Source organism: Amphiura filiformis, chromosome 14 (assembly GCF_039555335.1).
Source record: "Amphiura filiformis chromosome 14, Afil_fr2py, whole genome shotgun sequence".
NCBI lineage: Eukaryota > Metazoa > Echinodermata > Ophiuroidea > Amphilepidida > Amphiuridae > Amphiura > Amphiura filiformis.
In genome coordinates, this window is record NC_092641.1 from 10973500 (window position 1) to 10992869 (window position 19370).

The 19370-nt window shown below is 38.8% G+C and overlaps 1 protein-coding gene across 1 annotated transcript in view; it reads left to right on the forward strand.

The window, feature by feature from the left end:
• Window positions 1-19370, forward strand: part of LOC140169188 (multiple epidermal growth factor-like domains protein 8) — a 47538-nt gene that overhangs the window by 1299 nt on the left and 26869 nt on the right. The window contains exons 3-17 of the mRNA XM_072192446.1: window positions 558-649; window positions 1261-1480; window positions 4452-4641; window positions 5658-5797; window positions 6850-6993; window positions 7590-7794; window positions 9734-9812; window positions 10309-10489; window positions 12204-12373; window positions 13425-13637; window positions 14322-14525; window positions 15275-15526; window positions 16145-16248; window positions 18008-18145; window positions 18316-18420. Coding sequence (XP_072048547.1) covers window positions 558-649; window positions 1261-1480; window positions 4452-4641; window positions 5658-5797; window positions 6850-6993; window positions 7590-7794; window positions 9734-9812; window positions 10309-10489; window positions 12204-12373; window positions 13425-13637; window positions 14322-14525; window positions 15275-15526; window positions 16145-16248; window positions 18008-18145; window positions 18316-18420 — 2437 coding nt within the window. The remainder of the gene's footprint in view (window positions 1-557; window positions 650-1260; window positions 1481-4451; window positions 4642-5657; window positions 5798-6849; window positions 6994-7589; window positions 7795-9733; window positions 9813-10308; window positions 10490-12203; window positions 12374-13424; window positions 13638-14321; window positions 14526-15274; window positions 15527-16144; window positions 16249-18007; window positions 18146-18315; window positions 18421-19370) is intronic.

The window sequence follows — 19370 nt, forward strand, 5'->3', positions numbered from 1 at the left end:
ATAATTAACCAGGTCATTAGATTGTGAAATGAAGGGCTTTTTCCCGATCCCTGTTCAGGACCGATTTAGAGCAGCCCGATCTGATTGGTGTCACTTATTTATATAGTCCAATTATGTACATCAGTGCACTTGACATACAGCTTAACATCATGTAAACCATGACAACTTTGCATTTTATATGTATGCAGGCTTGTTGATCAGATAGTAAAGCCTATACTGGTACACTGATACTGTACGGTTTTGAGTTTGATTTACAGTTGTTATGGGTGGGAAACTATATAGAAAGTACATGTGCACCATCATGTGGGGCCAATACTAGGCATGTACGTACAATGTACATAAAGACAGACTGGTGTATAGGACATGATCTATTTTCGAGGCTTTATGGTCATGTCATGTTCACTGAAGTTGAAGTTAGAGTTAATTCAAGAAACAAAGGTATATTTTCAGTATAACTTCAGAGGCCCCCCCAGCCTGGATTAAAGGCTAAGTTACTATACCTTAAAATATGTCCATGATTTACATAACATGATCACATTCTGCTCTTGTTTATGCAGGTTTTTCATTAAATGATGTATTTGATGATCTGGTGGCTTTTGACTTTGCTGAAAATCAGTGGTCTGCTGTAGTACTCCATGGAGATGAACCGGTGAGTAAGATTTTGAAATCCCAACCAGGCCCACAGGATTTGTTACACTCTTGTCTTTATTGATTTGAAGGACTTTGATTTGTAAGAGGCATAAAATGGCCGGATGGTAAACGTTGCCGACTCAATCTTGCTATATGTGCTGTGTAATAAAAAATACAGAGCCCTATAAATTTCATCATAAAATAGCAAACAAATTTTTTGAAAACGGGTGGGGTGATACCCTCGTAGCCTATTCCCCGATCTCTAGTGTTCGCTAAACAGATAGTGCTCTGATCAGGCGGCATAGGACACGCAATACGTGACATTTGAGGCTGGCGAAAATACAAGGCCGACAGCCCCATTCAAAATACATGGTTAGCAGTTACAAATTGAAAAACAACATACTTACGGTGGGATACTTTGTCGAACCCCAAGGTTTTAGAGTAAGATAATTTTGCTTTGACACCACGTAACAAATTTAGAATTGTTTGTGAAGATTTCATGATTATGTGTTAATCCAATGGCGACGTCAAAAATAGCGATATCGCATCCACCACCGTCTGGCTCCGATCAATCATTCGGCTTTTTTCCAACAGCCACTTACATCCCTGTATTATATTTGTCTTTTCTAGACTGGTCGCTATGGACACACAATGGTGCTGTATAGTAACGAGGAAATCATTGTATTTGGCGGTGTGCTAGGGAATGATACGCTTACTAACGAACTGTGGTCATATGATATCTTCAACGCTCGATGGACGTTACTCCCACCGGGCAGTGGTTCAGTACCCCCTGGTCTGGCTGACCACTCTGCTGCTATCGTTAACTACTCTCATCTATTTGTTTTTGGAGGTGAGTTATTGTTGTCTATTGTTTCCTTACATTTCAGATTCCCGTTGATCGATATGTGAACTACATCCTCCCTATTCCAGAAACATACAGCACTAATTATTTTGGATTATAAAAATATTACCATGTATTGCCAAAGGAAAATAGCTAAATCTTAATCCGTTATTAATTCTAACTGGTATTAAGGCAGCTGTGTACTCTCAGACATGCATGTAGTAAAAGTGCAATAACTTTGTAATTATTCGCAAGACATATAAAAGTATACATTTTTATAAAGGCAAGACATCAATGAATCTTAATATAAATATAGATTTGGTGTAAAAACAACAGTTATGAAGAAAATCACAAAAAGTGAGTTTTTGGCAATATTTGTTTGGTACATTTTAACAAAAAGACACTCTTTCCAAAATATTTCATTTTTTTTATCTCAATCTTGAGGCTCCATTCCAAAAACGGTTTTTTAGTTTTTGATATTGGCCTTATTTTTGAGTTATTGACCATATAAGGCATCAAAATGAACTTTTTAAAATTCACAAACGCCTATTTGCACAAAATGATGCCCAAAATCGGAAATAGACCAAAATATAAAAAAATGGGAAAACCGTTTCTCGAGTCGATCATGCTTCTTACGATGATCATATTTGCTTACATATAGATGCTGTATTTATTGAGTTATCGTGTACCTAAATCGTCATTTTACCGAGAAAATTAACATTGAAATAATGGCCGTTGAAGTTTAAAGTGGTCACATTTTGCACTTTCATTGAATCTCACAGGAGAATGCAGCAGTTTTCGTTTTTCTACCTTACCTTACATGAACATCGGGTAAATCCACGGCCCCTTGATAAGTTTGAGCGAAATCCATTCATAACTTGATATTTAAATCGGGGGAAAGAACTTGAAAAAAACCCACATTTTATCAGCTAAAACGGAGCCATTTGACCACTAGGTTTTTGTGAAATCAGTGCTTTTCCATAAGATGCGCGGCGCATGCAGATAAGCGTCGCGTATGCCTAGCGATTTTGGCGTTAACAAATTGCGCGACACGAACGCGATGCGTTATTGCTGCGTGTATCCTGCTGGTACAACAAAGATTTTCTTTCCTTTTCAATTTCAAACACGAGTGGAATAGTGAAATAAAATCCATAAAATATTGCAGTTGGAGTTTACAAATCTGGATTTTCATTCCTTGTATTTATAAAAAACATAACAAAGTACAAACATATCAAAAAAACTCAATTTCGCGAAAGAAACAATGTCTAGAGTACACAGCCGCGTTAAAAGTCAAATTTAGATATTTTTGCAATTAGAGTGAAAATGTGCAAAAATGCATGTTTTCTTACAAGTGTAGTCACATAATTCTAAGACTTGGTTCAAGTCTAAGCCTTTAAAATCTTTAGTATATGCTAAGTGGTAGCTTAAAATGTTAATATTTTATGTTATTTTTGATTATTTGTTTTGAAAAAGATTAGAAAATGTATTTTCCAAAAATTTATAATGCATAACGTGAAATTAGTACAAGCCTTTGGGCTTGATTGTCACAGCATACAAAAAACACCCCCAAAACTATTGTTTTTGGCCCTTATTTCCAAAAATAACTCTTATAATGTCACCAGTTTGAACTAACTAAAGGTTTAGGATTTAGCTATGTTGGCAAAACAGGATAATAGTTTGTTAGTCCCAAAAATTTATTGCTGTATTTTTCTGGCATGGGGAGTAACCACTGATGATGTTGAACACGATAATAAAAAAAATTAACAGAAGTGAATTAATTTAATATACTAGAAATCTACTACCCTGGATGCCATATTGAAATACACTTTTGTGAAATGTGAAATATTTTGATCTCTTTCGCACAGCTGTGATGTGGTGCCTTAGCAAGTGTTCTTTAAAGGCCTATTCAGTGATTCGCTGATTTTGGCACCATTGGTATTGTTATAGATGTACTGATTGTCAATGTCAATAATGCTATTTTCCTTGTTTTTTGCCAAATTTTTAATTTCAAAATTCCCTTATGACATATCTATTACTTTTAGGCAATTAATACACAATTTTAATTTTTCACACTTTCGTTGGGATCACTTAATAATGGGGCTTTAATAAGTTTTAAGGTAGGAGCATCAGATAATAGGCCCATGCAGGAAAATAGCCACTATTTCAAATCAGAATTATGTATCCATTTCAAATATATAACCAATTGAAGATAAGTCTTTACTCTACTGATTTTTAATGTTTCATGAAAATTTAAACAATTCTTATGTTTTTCTTTCTACAAATAATTATTGCTAGCCAAGAGGGAATGTGATATGGTTTCCATAGTTAGTGGGGTGGTTAATAAGCCTTATATCTAAATTCTCTCGCCAGATTTTTTTGATAAAGTGTTTATTTTTTGAGAAAAATCATTTTTCTATTTTTAAATTAGGGAAATCTAGAAACACCCATAACTTAAAATAGAAACACTTTATTAAAAAAAGCTGGCGAGAAAAGTTTCTAAATTTAATTACCTTTCATATGACACCTTAGCTTGTTTGTTAAAATTGGCCCTATGGTTAGCTCAGACAATAATTATGAAATTGGGTCATTCAGTGTTTCTAGATCAAATCAAGAAAATTTGAGCAAGTACTAACATTACCTTCAAATATCCCCTATATTACCGACCAATATATTGGAAAAAAGTCACTAATATTATTTGGTAACATTTTTGTAATAAAAAGATCCAAAAAGCAGTTCTATTTTCAAACTTTTACCAATTTTAGTGAACGAGGCTTAGTGTCAAAACCACTTTATGTACAATGACAAAAAATGGCATAACTCAAAAACCCTTTGTTGGCAAAAATTAAAACTTGGCAGGCTAGTTTATCTCACCCAACTACACATCCTGTATCATTTTAAACCAAATCTGTGCATGACACCGTAGCCGATGTTTCTACCTTAAAAAGAAATTTCTACCATGTTCCATTTTTCCATTCCTCAGGTCGCAGTGACACAGAAGATTTTGCCAGTGTCTTGTACAAGTATGACTTAACGCTGAGATCAGGCTGGGAGGAGATCGTACCCCTCGGTGGACCAGAGAATTCCATCGCGGTTAGAGGCCACAGCAGTGTGTATCATCATGACTCCAATTCATTCATTGTGTTTGGTGGATTCAAACCAACATCGGCAAAGTAAGTATACAAAATAATACACTTGGAACCTACCTGTATATTTTGTCGCTGGCCTGGAAAGAACCTCATAAAGTGCTTTGACCTTTAAAATCGAACCCAGTATAAAATTGGGTGCTAGTTTCAAAAGTCAAAACCTTCTATTCACAAATTACTGTCAGTGATATAATGCCCCATATCGTCTCTGGGCAGGAAAAACCTCATATGTACTTTTGGCCCTTGAACATGGATAAAGCCTTGTAGGTGTAGACTTTATATTGAAGAGGTTGCTTCATCCATGTTCAAGGGCCAAACGTGCATGCAAGAAACACCTCATATTTACTTTGGCCCTTAAAAATGGATAAAGTTTTGTAGGTGTAGAATTTATATTGAATGGTTTGCTTCATCCATGTTCAAAGGCAAAAAGTACGTATGAGGTTTTTCCCGCCCAGTGACGATAATGTTCACTGTGAATTTAAATGTATTAGACCAAGTCATGGCATTATCAGAAATCGCATCTGAATGTCTAAGATACATTAAGACTAAAGTTGCAGACAGTTTTCTGTAGAATTATGTATGGTGATGTAATTTCTTGTGGCAGTAGATAATTAGGACTAGCGAATCAGCCTGTCAAAATCACCTTTCCAAGTTTCCTTGCAATATTTCACACAATTCTATCTCGTCGGCAGAGTGCAACACTATCGTAAGTGCAGTAGAATACAATAGCTGCCTTTTGTAAACCACCTATTGTTTACAGCACAATCCCCTCATCATGCTCATTATATAAAGTATTGATTTTCTGTATACTTTCCCGATAGCCACTAAACTAACACAAGATATCACCTTTACATTGGGTGTTTTTTCTAGTGTTATTGGTTAAAATTAAGTACATTTATTGAAACATTTATTGCAAATGGCAGCTATTGCATTCTACTGCACTTACGATGTTGTTGCACTCTGCCGACGATCTGTAGCGAGTCAGGAATTGATTATTACTTCAAACTTATAACGTGAATGTTTCTATTTTGCCCTTGATTCAGATTGAGTGAGAGATCACAGTATATGCATGCATTCCACGTAGAGAAACGATATTGGACAAAATGGTACAGCAGCAGTAACCCACCGAGAGAACGCGCATTCCATACGGCCAACATTATAGGCAACTATATGGTTGTTTATGGTAAGTAGATATGAGCCTATTGATAAGGCCCCCCAAAAAGTTGTTGTGTTACCCTCCGCGGCCGTATCAAAATCCCGAAAATCGACGCCCGATTTTTATTTTTTAATATATTTTTTCTTCATACCCCCAAGCCTATTCCCTGATCTCTCATGTCCGCTAAAAAAGATTTTGCCCCAAGCCAGCACTCTAATGGGATAGTAGATGGTAAAATTAGCCGTCACTCAACTTGAGCTAGCTGGAACCCTGGTAGGACCTACTCATTGAATCCCAACAACATACTTTTTAATGAATGTTAATATCAAGATTGATTCTCGCACTGTGAAACAAAATTCTGACCTTGCATTTTAGGCTTGGGAGGGCAACACAACAATTTATTTTGAGTTTGGAAATAAGAACTTGCATGTCCATTGTATCTGACCCCAGCTTTTTCACTTGAGATGCATTGTGATTTTATGGGCAGTTACAGGACTGTTTTGATTGGTTACAAATAGGCCTATATCATGTATTGAGCCAATCAGAGATAGGGTAAGAATAGTCAGTTGGGTTGAAGCAGGTTAAACTAAAATTGCTGAGTGATCTAAAAGCTCTATTATGATTGGTTACTCAGATGATTATATTATGTAACGGACCAATCAGGGGCTCTGTAAGAACAAATCAGGGGCTCTGTAAGAATGGCAGTAATGCCCCTGGGGTTAACATTATTTGATATAATCAGATGGACATATCTATAGACCACTTGACATCACTGTTTATCAACAAAGGCGAGGGACTCGTCTATCGATATGCTCGAAGGAGCCGCTACACTGTTCAATGGCTTTCCTGTACTATATGAAATGTAGGCGATTTAAAATGCGTGCCCTTAGCAGACTACGGCGCGTGCACGCACACTGCAGGGCAAAGAACAATTGAAATTGCCATAATGCGCGCGCATACTGCCGGGCAATGACGTCAGATGCCAAGTGGTCTATACAAATTACGGATAGTGACAGATGACAGCTTCATTCAATTTCTTGAATCTTACGATTATTTTCTCTTTTTGAATCATCCCATAGGTGGCAATGTACACATTCACCAGACATCGGCCAACATTAAGCAACCATTGCAACATGAGAAGTGCTATGAAGATGGCGTGGAACTGTATCACTTGGGGTGTCATCAATGGGTGGATTTTGACACCCTAGCTAAAGATTTCCAAGGTTAGTTAGTCAATACAGGGTACAAAAATGTGAGAAGTCCTATGAAGATAGGGTGGAGCTCCAATCACTTGGGGTGTCATCAGTGGGTTGATTTTGACACCATAGCTAATTATTTTGTGTTCCATCTTGGCGCCGAGGTCTTTATGAAATGGCACCCTATAAATCCTTGTATGTAATGTAATGTAATGTAAAATGTTCTTATGTAAGAGCATTAAAAGACAAGTGTGTAATAAAAAATGCATAGCTTTATTTAGTCTCCACGATTCAATCATCAACAAATCTGTGAGAGAATTAATTGCGCTGGTTTTCCCCAGCTTGATCACAATGGATTCCAGGAATGCGCTATTCTATACTCCACCTATGCCAGATATGATCTTAATCTTTCACACAGGAAGTGGAATGGGGTTATCTGTATGGGTGACTCCATTTGAAATCTACACCCCCTGTGTGGGAGATTAAGGTCATGTCTTCCATAGGGGGCATATGGATTTCAACTGGAATAGCTCATTGCAGCCTTTGATTTGCTTTGAAATATAGTTGATGTGAGAGATCGTAGGTCAAAGTTTAACACAGTGTCATGTCTTGTTTTCTCACAGATAACTCTGCAGCCAGCTATCCCCATACTATCTCACGAGGGCGCTTTGGGCACGCATCTGCTGTCCGTGATGATACAACACTCCTCATCGTGGGAGGTTATAACGGAGTTACATTGAAGGACACCATCGCTATCAAGATGCCCGGTACCGTGGCTGTGAACCCCACTCTGAATGACAACACCAGCAAATGTGGCATCCATGCCAGGTGAGAACCGCAGGAGTCTGGTGGTGGTCGCATTGCATTCTCTAAATTCAGTAAATTTTCATCGTCAGCTGTGTAATTGAATGGGGTTATTTTGAAATTTTAAAACGCTTGAAATATCACGAACAAATAGGCCTATGTTTTAAAATAAATAATATAAATACGTGCAAAACTAACCGATTATATGGAAAATGCCATACGGCCGGGCGGTTTCACAAGTTGCCGGCTCTATCATGCCATTCGCCGCCTGGCAGGAGTGTTGCTTATTTAGGGCCCATACTTGAATACCATTGTGCAGCCTTCCCCAGTCAAGGTTGCTGCTTACTCCAGCTGTAATGCTTTAAGCTCCCATTGAATGTGGGATTCCTCAGCCAAGCTCAGGGGTAGCGCTAGAACTAAACACTCCCGTGTCCGCAGGGACCCCTGAACTTGCAGAAAATTAAAAAGTAGGGGGTCCGGAGTAGAGTTTGGTGAGTCCGAGTTGCACAAATGCAGCATAAATAGTATGTCTGCAATAGCGCTAGATTGAAAAACTGGGGGTCTGCAGGGACTCCTGAACTTGCAGAAAATTTAAGGGGGTACTACACCCATGTGATAAATTTGTGACTATTTTTGCATTTTTCTCAAAAAATAATTACACACTGGTAACAAAAGTTATGTATATTATAGGGGCAAGGAATCCAATTACTACACTGGAATGTCAGTGACCCAAGACAAGCGGTTCGTTATTTATGATAAGAAATAAGGTACCGCTAGGATGTACCTCATTTCCTACCATATATACTGAACCGCTTGTCTTGAGTCACTGAAATTTCAGTGTAGTAATTGGATTCCTTGCCCCAATAATATACATAAGTTTTGTTACCAATGTGTTATTATTTTTTGAGAAAAATGCAAAAATAGTCACAAATTTACCACAGGGGTGTAGTACCCCCTTAAAAACAGGGGGTCCGAACTCTATTTTGGTGGGTCCGGGACCCCAAAAAGCAACCTAGCGCTACCCTAGGCCAAGCTGGGGGAAGCTTATCCTATGGTTGTGCTTCAGTGAAATAAAAACATGAAACAAGGGTCAAATCTACTGTATAGTCCGAGATCTTTTGCGGACGTTACGAAAAACATCCAAGTTTTCAGTTCTCCGCAGGGACTTGCTATTCTATCCTGTTTGATTTTCTGCTTAAGTGATTAGCTTTGTTTGGGTGTCTCCTTGTCGACGTTTTTCGACCCTGAAGAAAATTTTAGCTGGATGCTGGCAGAAAATTACTGCAGATTCATCTGTCACAACAGAAAAAACACCAGTAAGACGTCGTACATGAACTGGAGGCCATGGGCCTACTATTATAAATAAAGCAGTCAAATATTTGTTTTAACGTATTTCGTCAAATAGTCGCCCCCCCTCAAATAAACGCCCCCCACCACTTTTTTCAAACAAGATGTTTCAAAAATGCCGATATTTCCATGCTATCTTGTATAGTAAGCTTACTAAGTTGCCCACATGGTTGATAATAGTGTCAATATTTGGCGAAAATCTGGTTTGGAAAACAGGAAGTGAACCAGAAGTCAGTGTTTCTAGTTCATAGTTGTGTCATTTTAGCGTGAGTTTTTAGTTTACCTAATGATTTTAACGGGAATTATCGTTCTAAAATTGACCTTGAATAAACCCCCCCCCCCCATGGGAAAATGTAACGCCCGGCGCGTTTATTTAACTAAATACGGTATATCCTTTGTGTCCTTTATTATTGTAAACCTATTCTTTGTTGAGCAGCTAAATCCCACTGTGAAAATGTTATGAACAGGAGAGAAACGAACAGCCCACTCTCTGTTACTATGTCACGGTCAATATGATATAAAACTTCAATGCAACTTTTCATTATGTATTTTTGTACATGTAAGAGTTATGAAAGGTGACATCTTGGTTTTGTTTTCTCAATTTTGTACTACCCAGTGAGACAAGCTGTAGACAGAACCCTGATTGCGGCTGGTGTACCAATCCATCGGGATGTCTGGCCTATGACCAACAAAATGTGAGTATCATGTATGAGAATGACCATATAGTAGAAATGGGATATACCAGTTGAAATTCATACACCACCTTAATCACCTACACAGTACAGGGAGTGTGAATTTCAAATGGGGTTGTCTGAATGGGTGACTCCATTTGAAATCAACACCCCTCTGTGTGGGAGATTAAGGTGATGTCTTCCATAGGGGGTGTATGGATTTCAACTGGTATTGCCCAATAGTTATTGATTTTGTGCGTCCAGTTGTAACATCTAACCTATAGAGATTGTCATTGTGACGTCAACGCCGCCATCTTGTGGGTACGGAGTGCCTTGTTGCTAAGATCACCGCGTTGATGCTTGACTGAAGAAGTGCGTCACACGCTGCGACTTCCGCGTATTCAGGGGCATAATGTCTAAGGCATGACATGCAGAACGGCAGTACCCACAAGATGGCGGATCCTGCGAAAAAGGCTGACGGCCTCTATTTTAATAATTTTTTACTTTGTAAATTCAACAGAGCTGTGATGGTACATTTGAGCTCGGCGTGTGCAATGGGACCTGTAGTACCCTCTCTACATGCGAGTCTTGTGCCATATGGGGACAAGGACCAGCTGCAGTGGTTACGGCGCCTCAGTGGTCACGTAAGAATGAACTGTGTGGATGGTGCGTTCAGCAACAAAGATGTTACCCTGTTAGTGGTAAGTGTTATGTCCAAGTCCTCCTGGGGTCATGCGTCAATTGAGGTCAAGGGTCAATAGAATCAATCAGCATTGATTCTAGAGACAAACAACCCAGTATGCTTCACCCCATCACACGATGTTGAAATATTTGAAGTCATTAAATCAGTAAAAACTTTCAACCAGTGAAACTAATGTTGATACTGTGTCCCAGTCTGCAGATTACTTGTTGGTGCTTGATCACTCCCGATTATTCTCTCAGTCGGGGTTGTTCCATCTATTGTACTTAACCCACTTCTCACGTCTGTCAAAGGGGACATCCTTATGAAATCCCTATTGGTTTGTACAGGGTCTTTCAGTTCCAGTCAATTTCTCAGCACAGAAAACACAAAATCGGCGGCATTTCCCAAATGGGAGCATTTATTAGAGGTCATTTTTAGAACAATAAATTCCCGTTAAAATCATTAGGTAAGCTCATGCTGAAATGACAAACTACAAACTAGAAACACTGACTCCTGGTTCACTTCCGGGTTTCCGACCAGATATTCGCCGCTATTATCGACCATGTTTGCAACTTGGTAAGCTTACTAAAACAGATAAAACAAATTGGGATATGACAGCTCATTATAAAAGTAATAAAGTATGGAAGCCGCCATTACCCTGTCATCACGCAGGCCTGGAACACTACCGCGATTTCTACCGGCTATATCGCGTCCGTGCTCCGTGTTCAAGTCATGAAAATTACCCGTAAAATAGCGGCATCCACGGCTAGACTTTTTCAAGCCAGCTACAGTGCATTTTTTTCAAATGTTGAACAGCTTTTTTAATACTTTTAATTATATTTTTAGCACATCCATGAACTTAATTTATCAAATACATTAAATCAACCAACAATCCCGCTATCCGGGCCAAGATTTATACAAGAAAAATACTGTTTCAATCACGAAAATGAACCTTAATTTCGCGCCTACACGTAAGACTTGGCGATAGTCTATTCAGATATCGTTGTCAAGCTCGAGGTGATTGACCCCCGCGATGATTGACAGTTGTGAACGCATACTGTACGCGATGCTGAACGTGTAGCCATGGTAGATGGGTGCTAAAGGGGTGCTAAATGCCCAAATGGTGTGTACCGGGGGTGCTAAACTGGAACCAAAACTACAGTGGGAATCGTGTGTTAAATCGCCATAGGAAAAGAACAGGAGGGATCAGCGAAATTTATTGTCAGCCCTCTGTTACTACACAAAATAGCATGGAAATATTGGCATTTTGAAACATCTTTGGTGGGCGTTTATTTTAGAGGGGGGGGGGGGCGACAACTCGAGGAAATCGGTATTATTTGAAGTAAATTTCCCTGATATAAAATCAAAACTTTTGAAATTGTGTCATCAACACTTTTATTTTACTGGATGTTTTGTGATTTTCCCCATTGAGTACATCAAGTAAGCCTCCCTTTTGTGTCAGAAGCCAAGAGATGGAACAGTCAAATCCTGGCAAAAACAACAAATGGGAAGAAGCAATCTATTACAAGTGACGTCATGCCGACCGACCAAATAGAAACGAACAGTATGAAACACCCACTGAGATCAATGAAGTGATCAGACAGTACTTTAGTTTCAGACATCTTTGTTAATTGTATTTCACCTACAAGCTCTACATGTACCCACAAAGACCATGTCTTCTCAATTTCATAATCTCACCTTTTAACAAACTTGAATATTACTTTCTCCCACAGCGCCAGAAGGGTTTTGCGCTGACAGGTCTTCCTACACAGGAGCCATTGGCTGGTGGGGACGTAATGGCACCTTCATATCAGAATTCCAATCTTGTGTTACATTAGATAAACCCCCTGGGATGACATGGATTAAATATAGACATCCAAAGAATGAGTCGCATCCAGATGAGGTTAGTACCAAGAGTTTGGTTCCTTTCTTTCTTTTCTTCTTTCCTTTCTTTGTTTCTATGATTGCTTTTTTCCTTCCGTTCTTCTTGTTAGTGCAAACTTTCCTAATGTAAAGTTCAACACAGTGCATATGTGACACGATCTAGTCCATGGAGGTCAAAGGCAGCAAATTTGCAATTAAGATAAAATTAAAAATATGTGACACGATCAAGGGAAATGAGTCGGATGTCGCTAATATTGATTTTGAGATATTGGCAAAGAAAGTGTTAAAATTCTTTTGTTTTATACTGTTTTCAGCGATTGATAAATTGACATAACTTCACAAAGAAAAGTCGTATCAACATGGGGTTTTCAGTTTCTGAAAGCACTAAATGTACTCTTTAGAAACATGTGTAAAACTCATTTTCAACCAGGGCCGACATGTGACTCATTCCCCTTGATCATGTCACTTATGGAGTAAAAAAGCAATAAAATACAAAAGAAAATAGACATCACAAAACTTAAAAACCAAGTATGCAACACCTTTGATGTTTTCAGTATGTGATGTTTGTGTAATAATAATAGAAACTCCCCAAGTCTTTGGTAAATCCCGAAAGTCGATTCGATTTTAACCCCAATGATGTTTTTGTGGATGTCCACATCTTCACTGTACATGCTAAATCATGCAGTAAAGATGAGTGTGTTGATGATACATCATCAGTCATCAGGGTTCGATTCTGTGAGCCTGTGTATACATGTATGCTTTAAAAGCACAAGTAGTTTTGATATCAGCAATGTAAGTATTCTGTTTTTTATGGATTTCTGTTTTTCTCCCTGAATTGGATGAAATTTATCATAAAAAGAGCGAAAAACATGGGGGGATACCCTCATAGCCTATTCCACAAGCCCAAGTGTTCACTAAAAAGATAGTGCTCCGATCAAGCATTCGGTTTGCTCAATTTGCTCGTACCGTTTCAGGTTTTTATTTTCAACAACTACTTACATTCCACAATAAAATGTGATATTGAAAATGAATTATGCACCTGTTGTTTGATTGTGTCTATATTATACCAGGTCACCATAGTAGAGGACACCGTGCAACAGTTTGTCTTTGATGGCTTACAACTAGAGCATAAGACTGGCGGTTATTACACAGCAGAGTATAGGGGATTTATACAGCCGTTACAAGCTACGCCTAGAGAAGGTAGCGAGCTCAGAGTGTGGATGGGCAGCTCCAAAGTGACGTCATCGTTGCATATAAGCACAGACGAGAACCCAGAGAATTTGGTAAGATGAGTCAGTTATTCGCATAATATTGAGGGGGCACTATTGTATTAGGCCTAGAAATGTGTTTATTTTGAAAATTAAGGTGCCTTTTTTGGCTTACAAAATCATGTTTTCCTCTTGCCTACCCGAACGAAACCATGCAGTATTGTGGTGTGAGATTTCCTCTTTTCAGCTGATTTCCTCTTTTTTGTTGCCAAAATGTATGCATTTTATTTGATTTTCAGCCCATATTTTGTGTTTTTACCCTGATTTGATGCTGGTTTTCAGCGTTTTGAGTAATTTTCTCTTTTTTTTTCTTTGGCCTCTCACACCCCAGATTGTGTGATCTTGGTCTGACCCCATTCTTTTTATGCAAAAAAACAGGACACATGTGTCGGCAAGTACCAAAGTTAGGAGGTAACACATTTTTTATTTACAGGAGGTGTCCAATTTTGTAGCCAGTGTACTATTTGAGGTTATCGCTCAGAACTCACGATATATGGCAGATTACATTGCCATGCATGGCTTATAATTATGTCATAATGCGTAAGGCTCATCAACACAATACGAAATAAATTGTAATATCAATATACATCTGGTTAGATGAGCATGTTATTTTTTACTTATACTAATATTTACATTGTATTTGTCATTGCAATATTATTACAATATCAAACATGTCAAAAACTTGCATCTCAATTACAGGAACAAGTTGCAGCTTACGATAGCACAGAGTTTAAACAAACAGAGGCTGTGAGAGCAGATGAGAGCCCAATCTTCCAGAATCTCCTTGGGACGTACTATGTGTCACAGGAAGAGAGACTGGCTATCAGTGAAGCCAGGTCTCTGATACCGGCTGCTATGGAACTCAGGTGGAATGGCAATGTGCCAGAGGGTGGTGTGGATCAGGTGAGTTGACTTGTGTGGGTGTTTGTATTTATGTGTGTGTTTGTAAAGCTGAGAAACGAGAAATCTCTGTACAGCAGGATTTCCACAGCAACCGTGGACTTCCACAGTTTTTAGACAGTGTTTCTAGATGTAAAACGCCATAAGAAAGTGTTGTAGCTATAATCCATGTGGCTTCCTCAAAACAGTAGTGTACGTGTCTGATACACGTGACACATGTGCAATGCAACGTGAAATGACTGCACCCTTCAGATACATTGCCTTTGATTGCGTGTGTATCACACATGGACGCTACTGTCTTTAGGCAGCTCACGGCAGTTGCCAGTGTAGGGCAATCTGCACCTAGATAGTAAAAACGTAACAGTCCACAGTAAGGTGAAAAAACAAATCAAACATGCACATGTCAATGGTTGGATTGTAAAAACTCATATATTGTGTTTTTCATGTCCTTATTGGTGTTTGTAACATGTAGGGGTGTGTGTTGGTGTATGTTTGTGCAAGAATGAGATATATGACTGTGTTTTTATATGCGCTATTGCTGTCAACTGAGTTTGAAAGTGTGTTCTGACAAAGATCTGCAACTTCAAACCTACGTCCAACTGTGGAATGTACTTTTCTGTCCAACCGACTAAAAATTATTCGTTTTGAGCTCTTACGTCCCCAGTTGAATAGCACCATATTCAGGTCTGCAGTTATTGCATCATACTGTATTCACAAATTCACTGAATCATGTGTTTGTGTCCATTTTACAGGGATTTTCAGCCGAATACCTCATGCCATACACAACCACAAGCTGCAACCAATACGTCAGCTGCATGGGTTGCCTCGTGGACTCTGCTTGCGGATGGTGCCCCATCAGTCGAACATGTGAGACACGTGATGGACCCATGCTGTCGGTGGAGAGATGCGGATCCGGTGCCGGTTTGGTGGAACACTATCTGGTCACGGATGTGGGAAATTGTGGTGCCTGCGATGTACATGTGGACTGTTTGTCTTGTGCAGAGGTAAGTTGTTTATTTAGCCATTCCAGTTAAAAACCATACACCCCCTATGGAAGACATGATCTTAATCTCCCACACAGGGGGTATAGATTTCAAATGGAGTAATCCATTCAGGTAACCCCATTTGAAGTTCACACTCCTTGTGCGGGAGATTAAGGCCATGTATTCCATATGGGGTGTATTGATTTCAACAGGAATAGCTATTTTTATTAGAAAAGAGAAATTATGTGCTTATTTGAGTGGTCTACTTCTAACATGATTGATTAAAAACAATGAGATTTATATGAGAATGCTGAGAATTTTGTTAGCCTGAGTGTCAATTTGTTTGTAGGTGGTTCTGGTTCTCAATAGGCCGACAGGAAGCCAGATCCTGGTTTGCGGACCAGAAGTGGTTGGCCCTTGAGCAGATCTTAAATTACATAGCAAAATTTGGTGTATGTGACCCTCAAATGCAGATTTTTCAAAAAAAGGGTTTGCCCCCTTTGGCCCACAAGCAAATACAATTGCAAATCATGCCACTGTTTTCCCGTATTATTGAAAACCTGTGGTTTAAACATGTCGCTTACTTGTAGCTTAAGTAGGCTTTTATTTACTGAATATATTTGGATGTGTTTGTTTCAGGATCCCTACTGCGAATGGGTTTTGAATGATACAACATGTGTGCGTCGAGGGCGCTTTACAGGTGCTGTTACTGATACTGCTCAATGTCATGGGCAATGCAGCCAGTAAGTGGAATATAATCTTAAATAATACAATTTGTTTTGAATTCAACATTAAAATTTTTTTAAACATATTTGACTTCTTTAATGATATTTATTTTTCAAGTAGATCCAATTGTATATTCAACATATCTTGTTAACCCTAACCCTCCTGAATGCTACAAAATACTACTTGATATATGCGCTGTTCGTGCATGCATCCCACGTGGTGTGATGACACAATCGCCCTAAGTGATATATAGGCACGGTTTCGCTGGCCAGCGAAGCCCAAGACCGTGGCAAAGTGTCGCCGACCGAGTGCTTGGCATGCGAGGGGTCTCGGTTCGAATCCCACCCAGAGCAAACAGCTTCTTTCCTTCTTTTCTCTCTTTATTCTTTCCTTTCCCTTCCCGTCGCCAAAAAGCCCTTAGGCGGTTAGGGTTAGGTTACCACTATCGAAACTCAGTATAGGCTTCCTTAACCCTAACCCTCCTGAATGGTACAAAATACTACTTGATATATGCGCTGTTCGTGCATGCATCCCACATGGTGTGATGACGCAATCGCCCTAAGTGATATATAGGCACGGTTTCGCTGGCCAGTGAAGCCCAAGACCCGTGGCAAAGTGTCGCCGACCGAGTGCTTGGCATGCGAGGGGTCTCGGGTTCAAATCCCACCCAGAGCAAACAGCTTCTTTCCTTCTTTTCTCTCTTTATTCTGTCCTTCTTTGCCTTCCCGTCGCCAAAAAGCCCTTAGGCGGTTAGGGTTAGAGTAGCTTTATACCTTTTATAACCTTGTCATTTGTTTATTATGCAAGTTCAAGTTCTTTTCATCATCAAAAGATAAAAAAACATAAGTGAATAAAGTATAGTAGTGCGATCACAAAAGCAAGCTCAACAAATTTGATTGCCCTATAGAATACAAAATGATCCCTACTGCCTACAAATAAAAGACGAGGAGGGTGAGGTGCAAATATGGTGACTGACATGACTGCTGCAGAGGGACAAAACATCTTTGACCCAATGTGACCTTTGCCCCATGTGTGACATATATGATTGTGAGTTCATGACCAAGTTAGATCAAAATCAGTCAAAGCATGCGAGTGCTAGAGCAAACATAAAGGTCACTAACAGAAGACACAGCCATTCCTATGTCACGGGTGTGTAATAACAGTAAATTTATTATTGAAGATGCACTTTGATCCGCAGTCTCATACCCCAACTTACTCCACAAAAAAGTTGAGATTATTATACCATCAGATACCTAGGACTTCATTATGATTGTGTGCACAGGCTTTCTGGCAGATTTGGTCATTTGGTAAAGGTGTCATTCAGTTTATATTTTTGCGCTGTTAACAACAGTTACACCGTATAGCCTATGGGGCAATTTAATATATGTAATTATACGTAACTCACAAATTCAATGTCGGAATCAACTGAAATTTTGGAAATAAGTCTTTTTCGTGGATATCTATTGAACCATACCCTGAAAAGAGGATTCTAAAATCACAAAATACCTCTTTAATGTAAAGAAATGAAATAATCTTTGTAATTACGCATAAAAGCAATTTTAGTGTCATTTTAATGTAATTGGAGATGGAATTCCAAACCGGTGGCCTTGTCGTCTAATGTTACGTCAAGTCGGATCATACTTGTGAAACAAATATGATGAACAATTCTTCAAATTTTGAAGAAGGGGCTTCCGCTAATAATAAGAGGAATGTTGGCTATGTAACTTTATATACAGTGGTTCATTATTGAATATGCCTTCCATTTTTTCCCCTCAGATACACATCATGTGAGAGTTGTTCCAAGCATAAGCAAGTACAGGAGTGCGCATGGTGTGAGGGGTTACAGACATGCTTCATGTTTGGTACATACATCACCACCTATAACTATGGACAGTGCTCCCACTGGTTTGACTTGTAAGTAAAACAGTAAATTTCATGTTTTTGTCTTATGTTGCTCTCCATACCCAATGTGACTTTGTTTTCACCATTTCTGACTGCTGTCCATACCTATAATTTGTATGACAGACCTTGGCCTATTTCCAATATTTGTACCTACTTATTTTCAATTTGCTGTGTATTTGCAGGAACAAGTCTTGTCCAGACTGCTCAAGACACACCACCTGTGGCGCATGTTTGAATGATTTTCAGTGTGGGTGGTGTGGCAACACGGATAACCCTACCATTGGCATGTAAGTATATCAGTAAGGATTTTACATTTAAAAATTGTAACTGACATTGGGCTGTTTCAGTTGAAATCCATGTAGCTCCTATGTAAGACATGACCTTAAAGGTTCGTTCATACTACCACCGCATTTGCGATGCGGTGCTTTGCGATGCGTTGCGTTGCCGCACTGCATCGTACTGCAAACTACCGCATTGCGATATCGCAATGAAGTTAAATACATTTTAACTTGGAAATGCGACGAGTTGCGTTGAGTTGCGGCAAAAAGTAATCGATATATCGGCATCAAAAACAGCAACGATCGCAAATGCGTGGTAGTATGAACGGACCTTAAGGGCACCAAAAAACAATTTACTGACAAGCGACTCATTTCGGAATGCAATATGAAAATAAAAAAGTTTCTGCGGCTTTAAAGGATCCAGGTCTTTGCCGCTTGACCACAGAGGCAGTTGGACGGACTAGTATAATATATGAAACAAATCTGATAACGCTGTGTACATAGCCTTTTGTTTACATAAAAATAACACATTTTGTAAAGATGGAATGGCCGTTTTACATATAAATAGCACAAATGTTTGGAAAAGGTCTCAAATAAATATGATGATGAAATTGCATAAGTCGGGAAATATCTGCATCACAATGTTTTGTTTTGGTTTTTGGAATTTGACCTTTAAATTTATGACTTTGTGACATTATATATGACCTTATTCTTTCAAGAGTTTTTTGAACATGTAGCTTTAACAATGGTTCGCTGGTTAATAAGAAAAACCGTCTTAACCTAATAAAGGGAAAGAGGCACCATATTTATGGCTTCAATTCAAAATTGGTATCAAACGTTTTTTGGTCGATTACCAAAATTATTGTTTGTCATTTATTATTGGGTCTCAATCATTACACTACTATGACAATTTTACTCCAAGGGCTCTTTGATTTCTTCAAATAATTTTTTGTAATGAT